Source organism: Phoxinus phoxinus (assembly GCF_949152265.1).
Source record: "Phoxinus phoxinus genome assembly, chromosome: 13".
NCBI lineage: Eukaryota > Metazoa > Chordata > Actinopteri > Cypriniformes > Leuciscidae > Phoxinus > Phoxinus phoxinus.
This window is the reverse complement of record NC_136888.1, coordinates 5,923,981-5,944,740: the sequence shown is the minus strand read 5'-3', so window position 1 is coordinate 5,944,740 and position 20,760 is coordinate 5,923,981. Positions and strand designations below refer to the sequence as shown.

The 20,760-nt window shown below is 38.2% G+C and overlaps 1 protein-coding gene across 11 annotated transcripts in view; it reads left to right on the top strand.

The window, feature by feature from the left end:
- ralgapa2 (Ral GTPase activating protein catalytic subunit alpha 2) overlaps window positions 1-20,760 on the top strand; it is a 185,014-nt gene that overhangs the window by 130,178 nt on the left and 34,076 nt on the right. For all 11 annotated transcript variants that reach the window (XM_079632531.1, XM_079632539.1, XM_079632533.1 and 8 more), the window contains 6 exons: window positions 2,189-2,987; window positions 4,411-4,482; window positions 7,280-7,403; window positions 7,498-7,653; window positions 14,595-14,753; window positions 15,959-16,086. In XM_079632531.1, coding sequence (XP_079488657.1) covers window positions 2,189-2,987; window positions 4,411-4,482; window positions 7,280-7,403; window positions 7,498-7,653; window positions 14,595-14,753; window positions 15,959-16,086 — 1,438 coding nt within the window. The remainder of the gene's footprint in view (window positions 1-2,188; window positions 2,988-4,410; window positions 4,483-7,279; window positions 7,404-7,497; window positions 7,654-14,594; window positions 14,754-15,958; window positions 16,087-20,760) is intronic.

Genomic DNA, 20,760 nt, shown 5'->3' with positions numbered 1-20,760 from the left:
TCATCAAATGTCATCTGATTTTGGTTGGGCTGTGCGGGTTAGGGGGGGTCTTTCCTATTCCAACAGGGATGCCTTTTATGACAGTACATTTATATCAACAGAGTAGAGGAAGAAAAAGACTGCTGGCTTTTGCAACACTAACATCTCCATCCATTGACATGCCTTTTATATCTCTGCGTACGAAAAAACAAACAACCTCAGCCAAAGAGCAACTCATAAGCAATATCCCAGTACCTAGCTCATATTGATTAGTTCACTTCAAAGCTCTGTGCATCCCTAATGCAACTTGCTCGTCTTTGCAAAGAGCTTTTTCCACTTTGATGGGGATGATGGTATTGATAGCACTGTCACAATGTGAGCACTTCGTTTTTTCCCCCTCCTCTCTCTCTCATCCTAATCTTAATATCCACTAATGACAACACTAGATTTCTCACTTTGAGAGGTGTTCAGCATTCAGAGGACTTTAATTCATAGTGCTTGCAGAGCCCTATTCACTCATCACGATAAGGTGTGATGCTCATTAGTGCAGCCCTTTGAGTCTGTTTTAGGAGACTGAATACATATTTTAAAGGTGTCTATGAGGACACCCGTATAGATGGTGCAAACGTGGGAAAACTGCCTCCATTGGTCATGACAGCTAAAAGCCAGTATACCAGCTAGCTTTTAAGAAGGATAAGTAAGGGGAAAAAAACAGTCAGCCAATCATTATTGCAAAATAAATTCTGACAGGGTGACCAGGACCCTAAAAAGTTAGTCATACAGTCAATACATCAAATCAGAATCAGGTATTACAAAGAGATTTGTGATCATTTGTGTTGATAACTGTACATTATTAGGGCTGTGCTACGAAAAAGTCTGTGCAATTAATAAATAAATAAATGGCCAAATAATGGCCACCTAGTTGGCCTGGATGGTCAGTTTACCAACAGCATAACGCAACTGACCTATCAGAACCACATACCCCAGAGAGCCATGTAATATAAGAGGGTGATGGGCAGTTTTTCATTCAAAGGGTTAGTTCACCCAACAAAAAAAATATTTTATTAATTACTTACCCTCATGTTGTTACAAACCCTTAAGACTCAAATGAAGATACTTTTAATGAGACCTGAGAGATTTCTGTCCCTCCATTTAAAGTCCACCAAAAACGTTGACTTTTCCAAAAGATATCATAAAAGTAATCTATATGAATCAAGCAGTTTAATCCAAGTCTTCTGAAAAGACATGTTTACTTCTTTATATGATGAATAAACACATACAAAGATCATATGGGTGCATCAAATATGATCAGCAGAAGCACAAGAACCAATGAAGTTTGGTCTCGAATATCAAGCAATTAGGTTTGAGCTTCCTTTTATGCCAAATTTGATGTGCTTTATATGTATGTGCGTTGATCAGTGTTTAAATGTGAATACAAGCTTAAATTAAATCTGTTCTTCATATAAAGAGGTCGTGTCTCTTCAGAAGACTTACATTTGTACCTGAATGTTATGTTTTACGATACCTTTATGGACTTTTTGAAGCATCACAGTTTTTGTTACATGCACTCTAAAAAATGCTGGGTTGTTTTAACCCAATTTTGGGTAAAATATGGACAAGCCCAGCCATTGGGTTAAATTTTTAAATTGCATTTTTGATCCAACATTTGGGTTTGTCCATATTTTACCCAAAATTGGGTTAAAACAAGCCAGCATTTTTTAGAGTGTGCCTTTAATCGAAAGACAGATATCTTTCAGTTTTCATTAAATCACCTTCATTGAGTTTTCGAAGAGGATCACAAGTCACAAGTATAATTACAAACAAGTGTTTGTAATTATACATCCTATTATTCATTTAAATATAATTTAAGGAATTGGCTTTTTGATGATCAACAATGCCAACACTGTTGTTTTTACATCCATAACGAGACTATATTAATATTGTACTTTATTATCTTAGTGTATTATATGTGGCTATTTTTTTGTATTATACCCCTTTTTTTATTTTCTGGCAAATATATGTGCTGATGAGAATTAGCATTTTGACTAACTCGGGTACATAAACATTTATTTGAATATTTATGAATGTTCAGTGTCCCTTTTTAAATAAATAAAAAAACATTTTGGGTGAACTAACCCTAAGAGTATACTGTACCTGTAAATCATATTGTATTTCTAATTTACTAAACTAAAGTTGTTTGACATCCCAGAAAAGAAAAGGAGAAGCATGGAGCTGATTCCTCTGACTGCTCGGATGGTAATGTCACACCTGGTCAATCATTTGGGACACCATCCTCTCAGCGGCGGCCCTGCTCTTTTAAACAGCCTGGTCAGTGAGAACCACGACAACCCCTACATAGAGTCTTCCGAACTCTCCTCTGAAGTCTTCAAAAGCCCCAATCTACAGCTCTTCGTCTTCAATGACAGCACACTAGTCTCGTACCTTCAGATCCCCTCGGATAATTCCAGCACTGTAAGTGCCAACCCAAGGGATCATTCCTCTGAGGTCCGCGTCATTGTCAGGGACATCTCGGGAAAGTACTCGTGGGACGGCGGCGTTCTCTTCTGCACTTTGGACGGATCTGGCTTGAGCTCCAGTGGCAGTAGAGATCAGTTGCCTCATGACACCGGTCTCTCTGAAAAGCAGAGCTCCGTCCGCTCCAGTAAATGCTCCTCTGAGTCGGAAATGGAGGATGGCGTGGATGTGTTGGACCAGCTACTGGAAGATCTCGGCCACAGCAGCCCCGAGTGCCTCCTGCAGCCCCAGCTGAGGCTCACACAACCACCGGCTCCACCCATGGGCATGAACCCTGAGATGGAAGAGCTCATCATGGATGCCATCCACAGGCAGACGAAGCAAGAGGATGAGGAGCTGATGCGGAGACAGAGTGAAGACCCCAGCATCCGAGCAGAGACACAGCGAGAGCCCACACACCAGGAGCCAAAATCACCCTTTTACCTCTGCAGACTCCTCCTCAACGACCTCGGCATGAACTCATGGGATCGCAGGTAAAATTTTCCATGAAGTGGCTTGAAAAGTAATTCACTTTCACAGTAAACATTTTTAAATAAATCGTACATCTCAAGATGGAAATTCAGTCATTTATTCACCCACTTGTAAAGCTGCTCTTTTCCACAACATTGGACATTGATTCTTAAGGCCTAATATACTCAAGTGAAGTTATTTTTCGTTTAGGGGTCAGACAGGGTTCCTGTTGGTCCTTGAAAAAAAGTCTTACATTTACTTTTGTCAAATTCAAGGCCACAAAAAGTCTTAAATATCTTAATGGTATAAGAATTCTCTTTATTTTAATTTCAAGAGCTCTTAAATTTGGGGACAGAAAAACAGGAATCACTATGAGACTTACCCCTGGTTTCACAGACAAGGTTTAAAGGTGAACTATGCAGGGTTTTTTACCTTAACTGAACAGCTTCGGAGTCATTGGAATGGTTATATAACTTTTTTCGGGTTGAATGGTGGTCGTCTCGCACCCCCCTATCGCCTGTGAGCGGAAAAATCACCCTTGCAACTGTGGGCCGGCGGGCCGCCGCATCAGGAAGTATCGCGTGATATCAGGTCTAAAAATCTGCTAAAATTCTGTCATTATTGCGCTCCCTCACGCTGTTCAAACCCGAATGAAGACGTTGTAAAGAATGTCCCGTCTGCTTTGATGTCGTTGATCTACTAGTCGCCAACGAGTTTTTCGACAGTGTTGTCAAATATCTATTCCGAAGCTGTAGGGAGAGCTCTATAGAGAAACCTGCGAGCAAAAAGCGAGAATACAGCGAAGAAATTCCCGAAACTGCATAGCCCTGCTTTAAGCCTAGACCTAGACTACAAGTCATGTTTTAGCTGTTAACTGAACGCAACTTTGCACTAGCATGTCTAAAAAAATATATATCAGTGCCACTTTTTGGTCTCAAGATGCACACCAGTAATGTTTTGTCTGTGAATCCAGGCCTTAATGTTTTGATTTAAACCTTAAAAGACAATGATTTAATTAAATAATAATGTGAGAGCTGAATGTTTCAAAGTAAAAATGGGGCGCTGTTGCACGTTCTACACCTTCTACAGTAATTCACAATCATTGAATTTTGCACATTTATGCCAAATTATTGCTTATTGCTTAATGTTTATTACTTCTTTATATGGATGTGAAATTATGAGTGTGAGTAAATGACTAAAGAATTTTCATTTTCGAGTATCTTTTTTATTACCTTTTTGCATCTCAAAAATATATGAGCATGTCACAAAATAATGTGTGAATATGATTACATGGTGTCTAAATATTTAAAATCCATGGAGTACTTCTAGTTGGCCTGGACATTGGTTGCAGTGGGATAGGAGGAAAATAATAATTAGATTTTCTTTTGTCTCACCATTTATCTTTTGAAAAGTTTTATGATGTTCCATTTTATTTTCTCTTTATAGAAAGAGCTTTCATCTTCTAAAGAAGAACTCCAAGCTCTTGAGAGAGCTGAAGAATTTGGACTCAAGGCAGTGGTAAGGGTTTCTGCTTCTGCTTCAGAATGTCTGGAAACACAACAACAACATCAGACGTTCATACCTTAACTCTTTCCGCGCCAGCGTTTAAAAAAAAAAAAGTAAAGTAAAGCCAGCCACTGCCAGAATTTTTATCATTTTCACAAAATTGTCATGGCCCAATATTTTGTGGTATGAATATCTGAACATACAATATATCAAAAAGAAAGAACAGAGCCTCTGCTTTTGAACAACAACAACAACAACAACAGAAGAAAAAAATAATTATTCTAGCTAATTGCATAATTTTTTTATCAACACTTGAATGTGGGTAAGTTAAATAAAAAAACAACATTTTGTGCAAAAACCTGAGAAAATCACATTTTTATCAAAAATTACATTCAGATCGGATTCAGAATGATGATTAAAACATATATGGAGTAGATCAAGTCCATCAACACCTTCCAAGCTTCACAGACTTCATAGCTAGTCCTAGTGATAGTGTTATTTTACAAATGCATTTGCTTACATATGGTATCGCTTGTTTCTGTTTATTTTTCGCCTGTGTTTTGATCAGGAGAATCTGTGCACTTTCAGAAGATGCGTAATAGCGCCCCCTACCCTACAGTGAAAACTCGGGAAAAGCGGGAAAATTCCGTTAATGGCGGGGAAGCGTTGTCTCATAACGGAAATTTACGTCAATGGCGGGGAATAAGTTAAAGTTTCATACATAATTATACACCAAGTAAAATAGTGACATGAAAACTGAATTATATCTTCTTTCTGACTCCTATGCACTTAACGGTAAAAATCAGCAGCAAACAACAGCATGCATTTGGAGAGCTCTATCATGCAGCCTAATGCCAGTCTACAGAGAGTGGCTAAATCCTTTAAAAGCACTATTAAGGAGACATGTCTTAAGAACACTCTCAGATACTCCGCTCCTCACTGCCTAATCCTGCCCACGTCTGGCTGATCACAGATCCACACTTCTCAGCCAACAGAGATCAATAGGCACTCAGAGTGGCTAATTACAGAGGCTTATTAAAGAATACCCCCAGGATCGGGCCAGCGTTCCCCTCTGCAGGCATAGCCGGCCCACTCATGGCAACCGCTGACTGAGCATGCCAAACATCACACTGCAAGGGCATGAGGCTTCATTAGCAACACTGCTCGAAGAGACACACACTGCTCACACATACACAGCGCATACCAGTATTGTATTTATTAGCCAATAGCTGTGAAGTTACAATATACCATTTTTTTACAAAAGGTTTTTGTTTTAAGGTTTTTGAATTTAATGAGCATAACAAAGGTTGTTCCATGTATAGGTAATCGTAATATCCTATTACTTGACTAAAATTTTTAAGCCACAGCTGTTCTTTAGGGAGAGCATTGTTAAAGGCACACTGCAGACTTTGTGACCTAAAGAGTTGAAGCATATGAGTTATTTTAAATTATTCCTCAGGCCAATATACTGTGCTTGACACTATCAATGCTCCGAGCGGGGCTGCCCTCTTGAAATATCACCTATGTAAGTTTGGAGAAGACGCACAGTCTTTGGCCAGGTCATGTGACCTGGAGAATGCCTGGAGAACTAATCACTTTACGACCGCCACGTGACCACAAGCTCTGATATACTCAAGGAGCTAACGCTTTTGCTACTATTTTCCCGCCTGCTCGACTCCTGGATATGGCTGAGGCAAGGAAAAAGTTTAAAACTGCTTCTGAGGAGGCAAAAAAAGAGAAAACTTGAGAGGGATCGTGGATGTCTTCTTGACTTTTGCGACAGTGCTGCTGCGCTTGTGGCATCTAGGGGGCGCTAGACGTGAAAGTTACAGGTCTAGCGCCCCTAGTGGCCAAAAGTTATGCGGTGTGCCTTTAACTACCACTTTTAATGCTTCAAAAAGTTCATAAAGGGATTGTAAAGCTAACCCATTTGAATTGAGCAGTTTAGTCCAATTTTTTTAAGAGACTACTTTATATGATGAACAGATTTAATTTAGTCTTTTATTCACATATAATCATTGATCAGCGAACTTAAACCGAAGCTCAACCTCATTGGTTCTTGCAGAAGCTCAAACGTGCCGAGTAACACGAAAATGAACCTCAATGGTTTTAACATCCTTGAGCTTCATTTACCACAACTGATGTTGATTAATGTTTATATGTGAATAAAAGCCTGAATTCAATCTGTTCATTAGATAAAGCGATCGATTCTCTTCGGAAAATTTTGACTAAACTGCTAAATTCCTATAGATTAGTTTTACGATCTATTTATTAACTTTTTGAAGATCAAATTGGCAGTTGCGTAGCCGGGAAGACAAATACATTCTCATTTTATTTCCCATTCTAACACAGATTTTAGAGTTGACTTGTATTCATCAAGCTCTACCATTCAACCATGTTAACTTATTATTTTAAGAAAAAAATTGGAACCAAAGGATAAAATATTTATATATCTTTTACAAATGTTATGTTGCAAAAAACGAATGTACAAAACAAATATTAATAAAAACTATAATAGTATATCAGTGATGCTAAATAACACTAATATATACGGCATACCCCATAATGACAAATTAAAACCCAGATTAGTGATAACTTTTGAATGTATTAAAAGGAAAAAAGAAATCTCATTGAGTAAGTATTCAGACCCTTTGCTACAACACTTGACATGTTGCTCAGGTGCATCCCATTTCTCTGGATCGCCTTTGATTAAATACACTGAACACATCAGATATGGTGACACCTCAAATGTCATGATGTTACAACTTTTTGCATGATGTCTGTTGGTCTTGTGTGTTTCTGTTTCCAGTCGAGAGACGCACAAGATCGCTGTGTTCTACATTGGAGAAGGCCAAGAGGACAAATGCTCCATTCTGTCCAACACAGAGGGCAGTCAGGCGTATGAGGACTTCGTCTCTGGGCTGGGATGGGAGGTGAACTAACAGATAAAACCCACTTAATGTGCCTGTAGAGAGCAGAGATCATGTCCTGTGACTACATCAGAAAGCTTCTCTCTCTCTCTTGCAGGTGAATCTGGCCTCTCACTGTGGGTTTATGGGTGGTTTGCAGAGGAATGGCAGCACAGGAACCACAGCGCCATACTACGCTACCTCCAACGTGGAGGTCATCTTCCACGTGTCCACTCGCATGCCTTCTGACTCCGATGACTCCATCACCAAAAAGGTAGTGCCTCATTTCCTACTTGACAAGACCCATACACTTTTAAAATAAATATTGCGGTTTTAGATGTGATTTACACAATAAACTGGTAGAAACTTGTCATTTATTAGTATCATAAATTGCATCACTGCTTGTTCAGGAGTGCAGGCATTCCCGTCACATTCAGAGAGGAAATGAGGAAGAGGAAAGTGCATGATTTTTGGTTTTGAAATGACCTGCCGTTAAAACGGCACCCCCTTAGTTACTGTTGCTATCACTATCAAGCTTTTCTATTGCCGTTTGTTCTACCACTGTCAAGAGTGAGAGAGAAGCAATCAAATCGAGTGAAAACTGAGTGCATTTGTGATCTAGTAATCATATCTAGTCACCAAAATAGTCTATAGTAAGCCATGGAAGTGTACAAACTGGGCAAAGAAATGTATTGTGAAGCTTTAGAATGAAAGAATCCGTCGTAGTCAATTGAAATGCTTGACAGGTAAAATATCTACAGTGTATATGTGTGTGTATTTGCTTTGGACGTTGTTTTAAAATTAAAGCAACACAAAACAAAGAAGGAATATGCCCTCTCACTAAATCACATAAATAAAACAAAAGTATATATATTATGTATATATATATATATATATATACATATTAGGGCTGTCAAAAGATTCATCTTGATTAATCGCATAAAAAATAATAGTTTGTGTTTACATAATATATGTGTGTGTACTGTGTACTGTGTATAATTATTTATATATATAAAAACAGACACAATCGTGTATATATTTAAGAAAAATTGGTTATATTTATATAAAATATTTATATATAATATAAATTAAATAAATGTATATACAGTATATAAATGCAATTATTCCTTAAATATATACATGAATGTGTGTGTATTTATACATAATAATTATACACAGCACACACACATATCTTATGTAAACACAAACTTTTATTTTGGATGTGATTAATCACGATTAATCTTTTGAAAGCCCTAATATATATATATATATATATGTGTGTGTATATATATATATATATATATATATATATATATATATATGTATATGTGTGTATTTATTATTGTAAGTGTGTCGGTCAGGGTCAATAACCTCTGACATGTAGAGTGGTTGGTTAGTCACTTGTTGTGTTTTCACTCTTTCTCTTAATTTCCATGTGAAATCTCACTGCTGTCTTGTTAAAATGCAGATATCCTGCAGAAGTTTGGATGTGCACACCTATTCTTTCCCCCTTAAAATTATGTATTTTTTGTGACACTTTTTTTTTTATATATATATACACTAATGACAAATGTTACCCCTAAAAAAAAAACACAAATTGACATTTGATTCTGTTTAAAATGTTGATTTAATGCCGGCTGACATGCGTGTAAAGCGTGACTTCTGGAGCGTGCTGCTGATCGCTGGTCTCTGTCAGACCTCTGCGAGCTGTGAGCGAGGGAGCCGAGCATGTGCAGGTTTAGTAACTCTGACTCCTGTGCGCGCTGTGACCGGGGCCCCGATCAGCACATTAACTCACGCCGCAAGGGCCAAAGGCCTGCCGGATACCAGCAGGGCCCTGCTATCGAATTCCCCCTGTGTCTGCGGGGCGGCGATCGACATGCGTTAGCAGGTTAACTCTGGCAAAATGAGCCGGTGGGATCCTGCTTAGTTCTGAGCGCTCAATCCGATCATGCGCAGGCCTGCAGAGAGAAAAATTCATCAGGCTCCCGGACATCGAAGCCTCACACCGCCAGAGCTCATATTAGCCCATCTCAGCCACACTCCGTTCCTCTGTTAGCCAGTGGGAGGGAGTGTGTGTGCCGCGAGCCGTGCTCGATTCATTTTGAACATCAGGCCCCCGTAATTGCCGCGCTCCCGCTCTGGCACGTGTGTGAGGAGGGGTGAAAGGGCTGTTTTATCAGCCACAGGCAGACAGGAAGTAACTCCTCTAATTTGCAAATGCAACTTTCAGAGGTAGTGAGAGAAAGGAGGGGTGAAGAGACGACAGCGAGGAAAACAGAGAAGAATTCCTGAATCAAATTGAGTGCTGGGGGCAGATCGAGCAGAGCAGCTGGCCAGGCTAGTAATGCAGTTACTGGGAGGGTGTTTCCATGCGAGGCCCGGTGTCAGGAGGCACCTCACACACACACACACACACACACACACACACACACTCTCTTTTGTTTCAGAGGGAGGGACGCTGCTTCTTTACAAGGCAGCATTTAAGCTTCAGGGCATCTCTTGCTCTGCTCAGCGTCTGTGTGTTTACAATCTGAATATACACTGTAAAAAAAGCTGTAAATAAAGATTATTGTAGTACATTTTACAAGAAAATACTATTTCAGTCTTTCTACTTCAAAATTTCACGTTTAATTCAATGTGTTTCTTGTTGATTCTTCGTACATTTTTGAGACTTAATATTAATTTCTGAGTGAATTGTTTTCAGTGTAAATGTTATACTCTATGCAACATATGGCATATTTTAATGTTTGCTAATGCAAATGCCACTATTACTATTGTTCATACTTAAAATCCCCCTGTTGTCAATCATTTATTCCTTAAAACTAATCTTTGATCACCCAAATGACATATTTTTTCATGACATGTTTTTTTTACTTAAAAAAATAAATCTTCTTGCCTTAAAAATATCTTGAATTTAACTCGACACCCTTGCCTCATTTAGTATACGTGGTTCTCTGGATATGCAAATGAGCCCCGCCTCCACTCACTCACACAGCTCAGAGATCCACTGGTTGACGATCACACGTTGATCTGATTGGTAGTTTGTGAGGTCTTAAGTTTTAAATTCAGTTTGATCAAATTTAAGGTCATGACAATTATTTAATTTAAAAAAAAAAAGTCCTGCATTATACATACTTTTTTATTTATTTATTTTTTATTTTTATTTTTTATTAGACGGTAAACTGTATCTGGCATTTTAACAAACTCTTTGGCTTCTCTCTGCCTAAACTAAGAACATTATTTAATACATTCAGTATATAGACTTCACTAGTATCGGCACAATAATATGTTTTTTAGAAGACATTATCGTATCAGCAAAATCCACTATCAGTCTATAATTCATATGTATTTATATATTGGTACATAAACCCAATTTCACTATATTTTAAATAAAACATATCTTCAGTATTTTTAACTTGGTTACCCTATTTAAAATGTTTACCCTGTTTTGAATATATGCCCCAGCCTGTTTAATTAAGTAAAATAATCTTACTGTAGATACACGATTTATTTTGAGAATGTATCTTTTTTTTTTCCCTGTATTTTATTTGTAAAACGTCTTTGAATTTATAAATCTGTAGATACCCTGATTAAAATATGGCAAATAGGCCTGTGCAACACTGGCATAATGATACCACAAGTCATGTGGTTTAAGAAAAGCTGTGCTATCACTGTGATTATCTATCCGGTGAGGGATAAAATGGGGTGAAAAAAATCCCAAAGCCTTTAATTGGTGGAATGACCCGAGTTATATCTAGAGACCAGCACATCAAAGGGTCTTAGGGACTCTTTTGGCTTGGGCCGGGAAGAAACCACCAACCACCCAGATACCCTAGCAACCGCATAGAACATCTTAGCAATGCATAGCAACAGCATGGCAACCAGCCACAGCTCCTTCTACTTCACCCTATTCTAAAGTTTGCATTTCTGAGAAGTCTGCAGTCTTTAACATCTGATCCCTTTCATTGAGAATGGCATCTGGTGTATGTGTACAATGTGTGTTGCATTTCCTCTCTTCCCCCAACCTGTTTACATGCCGCCAATTCTTGTGCTGACTCTCCAAATGGATCGGTATGCGCCGACCCAATCAGCTTGTTGTGGATTTGTTTAATTTTAGCCCATTAGCATAATTAAGGGCTTATGGGGAAATGTGGTAATTGCATTTTTGGTGAAGAGGACATGTTTTGGTAATGGCTCATTAGGCTTGGGTGCATCGGCAGATGTTTAACGACCCATTGACAAGAGCTCGCTTAAGGCCGCGCTGTTGCAGAGAAATGCTTCCAAGACTCCTTTTCCTTGATTACAGAGGTCACTTTAATTTCTCACTATTTTGCTAATAGTCCACTTAACTGTTGTTAATTATTTGGAATTAAGTCTTTATGGTCTGTCTGCCCTGCTTTTGTTTTGTTTAGTGACAGTGAATGATGCCGTGTATGAAAAATCATTTTCATCACTTTAATGTGTGCATTACTATTGAATTGGGCGATATGTCACATTATTCTCTTAATTTGGTTGATAATTATGCAGTATCTGTATCACACTACTGGTGACACTTTACAATAAGGTTCGTTAGTTAACATTAGTTAACTACATTAGTGTAGCATGAACTACACTTATACAGCATTTACTCATCTTTGTTGATGTTAATTTCAACATTTACTGATGATACTTTATTAAAATCTTGTTAACATTAGTTAATGCACTGTGAACTAACATGAACAAACAATGAACAGCTGTATTTTTATTAACTAACATTAACAAAGATTAATTTATATAGTAACAAATGTATTGCTCATGGTTAGCTCATGTTAGTTTATACATTAACTAATGTTAACTAATGAACCCTACTGTAAAGTGTTACCAAACTACTTTTTTTTTAATCCATTTCATTTCTTTTTGGCAGTTACTTTTTAAAAGTAGTTTTCATAAGTGCAGCGCTGCTTTGTGTGAACGTGTAACTGGAGTAACTGCTGTATTTCTACTTTTTTCATAAGTGCCACCTATTGTCAAGTCAAGTCATCATTTATATAACACTTTTAACAATATAGATTGTTTCAAAGCAGCTTTACAGAGATTGTTTTGTCTTTATAGCGGTTCTTGAATAAAGATATTTTCCAGCTAAAGTTAGTTTTGATTGATTCACTTCCGTCGCAACGATCATTAGTTATTAAATTAGAGGCCGCTAAGACGACACCGTTCTCTCTACACAGACTTTAAACGCGAACCTGTGAGAAACGCTGATGATGCTCACGTGTGCATCAATAATTAATTCTATAGTTATGCGCATTTGAATATATGTGCGCAGGTTTGTAATTCCCTACAAACCAAGCCTTAACAAACTACTTGTCTGGCCACTACTTGTCTGGCCTTTTTTATTGTCAGAGAGTGAATTTGCATCTTTATTCAGCTTTATTCTTGTGTATATATAACAGCATATGCATAAATATATTTATGGGGGAAATGTAAAGTCAGGGTCAGCACCACAGCACATGTACATTGAATTGTCCACACATGTCCAGAATTTCAAGGTACACATTTTTACATTCTTATAAGTTCTTGCTTTCCCTGGGAATCGAACCCATGACCTTAGCGTTGCAAGCACCAATGCTCTACTGTTTAAGCTACAGGAACAAATAAAGCAGTACTTGATGTCATAAGCTAAGTTTCCATCCACTACTTGTCAATCGAATTATCTGAAGTTCGGTAAAAAAACTCATGCGAATAAAGCTGGTGAAAGTGTGTTTCCATCCAACGGCTTTAATGCGAATAAAAACCTGTGCGTAATGACGTCACATGCTGTTTTGCGATCAAATTGGTATATCGAATTGATTTGAGACATTTTAAGGTGTTTCCATTCGTTTTCGCACTGAATCGCACAACATTCAAGCCAACATTTGCGAACAAAGTTTTGCTAGACAAAATGCTATTCATTATTTATTCGGCAAATAACGTTTCCATCAGCGTTTATCGCATAAGCCGTATATCGATCTAGATAAAATCCGATGAGACCGAACGCATTTCATTTGAGTCGATATTCATGAAATTCAATCGAATTTTACTGTTTCCATAAGACATTTTTCATTCGATATCACTTCATTCGGATAAAAACGTGTGGATGGAAACATAGCTATAGATGCACACGCCTGATTCTATCGTACTATCATACTAAAATAAATCGTACTAAAAAAAATATTGGCTTACCTAATAATTTATAACGAATAAATAATTCAATAATTAAATCATTGTAAATATACAGTTTATTAATTTAATGTAATTTTACTTTAAATGAATAAGGAAAATAAAGTGGTTTAAATCCAAATCTGAAGCTCAAGGTGACGGCTCTGTTGCAGTAGACCATTAAAAATGTTAAATAACTAGACAAATAATCTGATCTACAACAGATGTGTCAATGGATAGAGATACACATTTATTTAGTGAGGTTTGAATAACTATTTAATTATTTTAGATTTACCAGTATGTTACCAGCTCTATAGACATCTGTATCAGCATTGACCCTTTTAATAATTAATAAACCCTTACAATTTATATATTTTTTATATTATATTTTTTACTTCTCCTTCCTGAACTTAAAGGCGTTTACAGGTTTGACAGCCGATAGCACCACATCTCTGAACCCATTGCTCTGATTCACAGATTTCCACATGTACAACATTAAACACATTATTGCAATATGTTACTGGTGCTTCAACATTAGAACTACACATTACTCAGACTCTCAGCACTCATGTATTTCATGTTCCTTGTCAAAAATGAGCTTCTGAAAAATGCATTTCCTACAAATGTATGTATATTTTTATGTAAAATGAAAATCGGTCCAATTTTCTGGCAAAAGCCAATTTGTTTAAATGATTGAGACATAATGAATCCAATTTCTCCAGCTCATTTGTCTTCAGATGGAAAATTCCCAAAATAATTCCAGGAGTTGTTATGTTCTAAAATAAATGTAGTCTTTTCTTTCTGGAATTATTGTTGATCAGTAAGAAAACATACATGTTTGTGAGGTTGAGTTATCCTTTTTTAATGTTTTTCTAAGAATCTGTTTTTCTGTTTACTCAATATGTTCGCCCTGTACAAATGATTATCTGTGTTTGTTTTTTTCTCCGACATGAAGCCCTTGTGAGTTATATGACTAATGTTTACAATTTTTTTGTGTCAGATTTATTGATGCGTTTTGCCTCTGGTTGGTCATAGCTTCGTCACTTGGGAAACGATGAAGTGCACATTGTGTGGTCGGAGCACACGCGGGATTACAGACGAGGAATCATTCCCACCGACTTCGGAGATGTGCTCATCATCATCTACCCGATGAAAAACCACATGTTCTTTGTTCAGATCCTGAAAAAAACACAGGTACGTCCCCCATCGTGAAGATAATGACATTACGTTACATTAAAAACCACAACCGTCCACCATAACTTGCCAGATTTTCATATATTACGTGAAATGCCTCTCCAGAGGCGTCTTAAGATCTTCGCCAGGATGTGCGATGTTTGGTTGATTGTCAGGATATGTGGATTGTGGCTGAATGGTTTCTCTTCCTGTCTGTTCCCTGAAAGCACTAATGCTCAGAGTCCATTACTGCACTGTCGGCACGCCACTCTCATCGCGGTCAAGCTGCCTTTCATCTTCCTCCTCCCGCGTCTGCCACTAGATCCCCAGAGAAACCAAGCGTGCATCATTTGTAATTTCTCGTAAACACGTCACCTCTACGAGTCTTGACTGCTGTGTGTTGAGTGGCCTGGATGCTGTCAGATATATATGGTTCCTGCACCATGTCACCGGCTGCAATTAGTGAAATTCCCTCAGCTGTGTCACTGTTATCTGCCGTTCCACTCAACTAACTCTCATGTCATCCGCTCGATAAATGCAAGCCTTGGCGAAGTACTGCATTATCCATCGACTAGATTCAGCTGTCCTGCTCTTTCCTGTCTGTTTGTGGCGTACACATCACATGCGACATCGGGCTGAGACTTCATGCATAGTGATTTAATGTTTAAAGGGGTGGTTGATAATGAATTCACCTTTTTAACTTTAGTTAGTGTGTAATGTTGCTGTTTGATCATAAACAACATCTGCAAAGTTCCAACGCTCAAAGTTTAAAGCAAAGGGAGATATTTTCTTTTACAGAAATCGCTTTTTAAGGACTACAACAAGCGGCTGGTAGGGACTACAATGACATTCCTCCTGGTTTAGTGACATCTCCAACCCTAAAATTTACATAAACCCCGCCTCCGGGAATGCGTTGTTTATATTATCATGACAGAATGCTGATCAATGAGAAGATGTACCAAATCAGCTACATAAATCCATCGACTAACCATTCAGAAATGCCCTGTTGCTTCTACATGTTGTCTCTTTATCTTGAGTCTCTCCATCTTTGTCTGACTCCGGTTTGAACATAAAAGGCTGAACAGTTTCTGATGTTTTAATGCATGTCTGCAAGCTGCTAAGGACACGAGCTGTTGTAACTCCGCTACACATCACATGCAAGATCCGGCTGAGACTTCATGCATAGGGATTTAATGTTTAAAACACAATGTTTCTCTCTTGACCAGGTTCCTTTCTTCGGGCCTCTGTTCGACGGGGCGATAGTGACTGGAACGCTGTTGCCCAGTCTGGTGCGGGCCACGTGCATCAATGCAAGCAGGGCCGTGAAGTCTCGACTGCCGCTCTACCAGAGTTTGTATCCTTTCACCTTTATGGTTTGTGATGCAGCAGACTGTCAGATCACTGTATCTGTATGTGATTCTGGTGCTAACTGCACCTGTAGAGAAAACACACTCTCATACACTGATCATTATATCGGGAACATGACTTCCACTAAATATCGGGACACTGTTGCCTCAATAATCTGCAACGCTATTATGAGGTTAATCATTGGGCTGTATTATACGGCATTATTTATTTTTTGCCATCATATGTTGTTCTTTGTTATAGCTGTTAAAAGTACAGCTCGTCCTCCATTTCTGGCGAAGACAATGCACTATTTTCCGGTAAGTCAAAATATTCTGTAGCCGATGCTTGTTTGTATTCTGGGAATTTTCAGAGAGCTAATGTTTTATTGCACTAGAATGATTTTGACAATGAGAAATTCCTAGGTATTGCATATTTTCTATGGAACTAATGAGCAGATTGAAACAGACCCGCTATGTAATTACGGTATTACAAATCAATGGCCAACTTGAAATGTGGCTTTAATCATCAATAATTCAGTGGTCAGGAATCAGCTGTCATGCTTATACTATTACTAAATGTATATTTGTTTGTCTCATAACTTTTTCATCTTCATGTAGATCTTCTCTCTAAAAACAGCGTAAGCTGGCATTACTAGTTTGAAAGTGTTTGGCAAGAAGTGAAGTAATGTAATACGTCAAGTTGTGTATCTGTAAATAATAAATCAACACTCTTGGAAAGTGTGCCAGCCAGTTTTACATGCTGTGGTATATGGGAAAATATGAATTAATTTGCCAAGTATCCCAAAATGAACCTTAAAGGAACGCTGACATAAAACAGTGGTCATTGCTTTTTGATAATGATCAGCTGACTGCAAATTATCCCATTTAATACAAGACTTCTTATCAAATAAATAAAATATGGTCACAAAATATTGATCAATCATTTTGATATGTGAGAAGAAAGAGCGCTAGACTACCATTCAAAAGTTTGGGGTTGGTAAGATTTTTTAAATATTTCTGAATCAAGTCTATTGTGCTCGTCAAGGCTGCGTTTACTTTAACAAAAATGCAGTAAATTCAGTAAAAAGCTTTTATTTAAAATAGAAATAAGATGGTAGTGCATGTGCATGGTGCATCTTTTTAACAGATTTTCTAAATTTTTGGACCAATCAGGTGTTCCCATCCCTGTGTAATAAGCTTGTATTACACCTGTAGCACTTAGGAGAATACTGTAGATCATACTGTAAGTAGATATTGCTGCATCATGCCATGCTCTTTGCTTTCTGGAATGATATTGCGTCAGTATGATCATTATTGTGTGTTGGTGTGTGTGTGTGTGTGTGACTGTTAATTGTCTCTTGTGAATAGGGTGTGAAAGGCCATTAAGGATATTCTGCTTTCACAGCTTCCTGCAATGACTTGATCTGTCTCTATGAATAATTGATCTGCTTTTGGTGCTGCTTCCACACCACTGTCCCTTATCTGTCCGTCACAACAAGAACATCTGCTCAACATTCACACATAAGTGCATCCTCTCTGTGTGTTTCGCTCACTCACTCGGTCTCTGTTTGTCTTTCCATTGCTCAGCTCATCTCTTTGTCCAAGTTCACAACACAAGCCCAATTCCAGGTTTCTGATCAAATCAGATTTGTTTTTGTGACTTTTGAAATGTGTCTCGTGTCAGACATTGGCTTGAGCAGACGGTGCTCCTGCACTGACCCGCATACATAAAACAACAGTAATTAATTATGAGGGTAAAGAGGCGGGGGCAAAATCTCCTAGTTGTCATTTAAAGAAAATTCACATTACCTATTTTCTATTATGAATTGATCTTAACGTTATTGATAGCTTTTGTCATTTTTATTCAGTTTTATATATATATTTATTAATAGCTTTCATTTATTTTTAGCTTCAGGTTTAGTTTTCTTTCAGTTCGTGATTTTAGTACTTCAACTTTTCTTTCATTTTGTTGCCAAGGCAACATTTAAAATTTCATTAACTTTCAATAACATTTTTATTTCAGATTTTTTTCAAGTAACAATTTTTTTTTAACCATTTTAATTTTAGTTAACGATAACAACACTGGGACAGACTTGTCTATGGTGACATATGCCAGACTTCTCCAAGCACTTTGTTTTGCTTAAACCCGCCCCTTTTTTTTACAATCGACTGCAAGCTCTCATTCAGTTCTGCCTCCAACATCTCAAAATCCAATCAATAACCAATGGATAGAACCAAACCTTGCCTTACATTTTTTCTTGAGCAGTACTTTTTACTTTTTACAGATCTAAGATTACATTAGATCTGTCGTGATTTCAGCCTGGAATAGTGGGACCTCAACATTGATGTTTTCTCTGACGTCATTGTCTTCTGAGAACTTCAAGATTCACACTGAAGTCACATTATGTAAAATCGAATACAATTATGATTTATTTCCATGTATGAAAGCGGCCCAGACCAGAATTGTTAGATTGAGTGTTAATTTTACCGTTTACACTGTCATCCAGAAGCAGATCTACATCAGTAATACATATGAGGGGGGAAAAATCTGATTTGATCCACATTCAATTGCAGTGTGAATACGGTCTTGGTTCCCCTCTCTCTCTCTCTCTCTCTCTCTCTCTCTCTCTCTCTCTCTCTCTCTCTCTCTCTCTCTCTCTCTCTCTCTCTCTCTCTCTCTCTCTCTCTTGCCTCGCAGTCTAAAAAAGACGTCTGTTTTTGTGTGGAGATGAAATCTTCTTGGAGTTTTCTGCTTCACAATGGGTCGGGATCCCTGCAATTTTCCTGCTTGTTGTGCTTGGTGCTCCAACGTAATTAGTTGAATATTTCTTGAAAGCGAGTCCTCGTACTCCCTGCACAGGCTGATAAAAGCAGGTGTCTCTCTCTGGCCTCCAGCGGGATACACCATCACTCAGCTCTAATTGGATGGGTTTTGGTGAAATGACCACCAGCGCTTGGCATGGGGCACTACAATCCACCCCGTGCCCTGCGCTGTCCCACACCCCTGCGCTCCATTGTCCGTGTTCGTATGCGTGTATGCAGGTGAGTGTGCGGAGCTAATCTATGGATCTCCGTCCCGCCCGACTCTGGGATTATGCTTTTCCAAAGGGCTTAGCTTGAATGGAGAGTCCTCACTCCTGCTGACACCTTTCACGTCGCGCATAATGCGTCGTGATTATTGATTCATCAGCTGCTGCGAGTTTGAAGTGGGCCATGATGAAGCCCTGTGCAGGGAAACTTAGGATATATTACAAGATCAATACATCTTCAGCTGATACGAGAGCCTTTTGTTCCTTCATATTCTCTTTCTTTGTGTTGCTGAGGAGTAAAATGGGTCCTTTTAAAGGGATTCGTCATCCAAAAATTAAACTTGGATCATTATTTACTCACCCTGGTGTTGTTCTAAAGCTGGATGCCCTTTCTTGGCCTAAGGTCAGTGTGTTTTACACTGTCTTTTCACTTTCTTTCTGTCACTCTCTGCATGAGGCTGAGATGCTTTAATCCATATGGGCGTGCGATGGTAGTCCAGTGGCCTTTAAGAGGTGAGGCAGAGATTCACTGACCTTCAGTCTCTTTGCTGCCTCCCCTGCTGAACACGAATCGATGGAGTTAGCCTGCTTACTCCCTCTCTCCTCCTGGCTCAGATCCATCTCTAGGCACCAATCAATAGCCATAATCTGCTCCTACCCAACGTCAGTCATGCGAGATTCAGCTTTTAGCACCCGTGATGGTCCAGGGTAAGTTAGGGATGTGGTCTCATATAAACCGTAATACCAAGTACCAGCAATTTAGGGTGAGGATTATGAATGTGATCATTTGGATGTCATTGTGGTCATCCCACCATATTAGATCTGACTGTGGTAGCTTCTTATTGAAGCACAAGATCCATACATTATGTTGAAGTCACTTGTCAGGGTTGAGTCAAATGTGATGAAATGGCTTACATGCTTTCTTGTGTTGAGGCAGTCTGACATTCGACTGCCGATAATGGCGTTTGAGGCCATGTACATTTGCAATTACTGATACCACAATAATAGACCAACATAGTATAATAGTAGATAACAGCATTCACATAATGTGCAGCAGTTTCTACAAATGTCTGTATCGACAGCACTGAAGAAATTCAGTTGAAAATGAGTGTAGAGCAAAAGTATCAGTATAATTGATATATTTTAGTATAATTGAGATACTATTATAGTTGTAATTCATAGTTTTTATTGTATATTTTTATATTGAAGTTCCAGTAATTTCATTGTTTTTGTCATTTTTATTAGATGGATGGATGGATGGATGGATGGATAGATGGATGGATAGATTAGAAATCAATAACTAACAAAAATGACTAAATTAATAAACCTACTGAAACATTTAAAAAATATATATAATAAAATAAAAACTTTATTTTATTTAAAGTATTTTTTTATTAAGTTTTACTTCAATAACCCTGCTTAGCTGACAGTATTTGAAACCCCCCTTGATGTCCCAATAACCCCTGAGGTTTGTTACCACCACAGAAACGCAAGAGCGCACATTAAGTAGTTCAACGGGACTGTGCACTTCCAATGCATTGGCCACCATTCATGCCTACATTTTGCATCCTTACATAAATAATATTTCTGGCCTTTCTGGAAAGATTGCCTTTTGATATGAGCATCTGAGTGGAGAGCTGGGAGATGATGTCT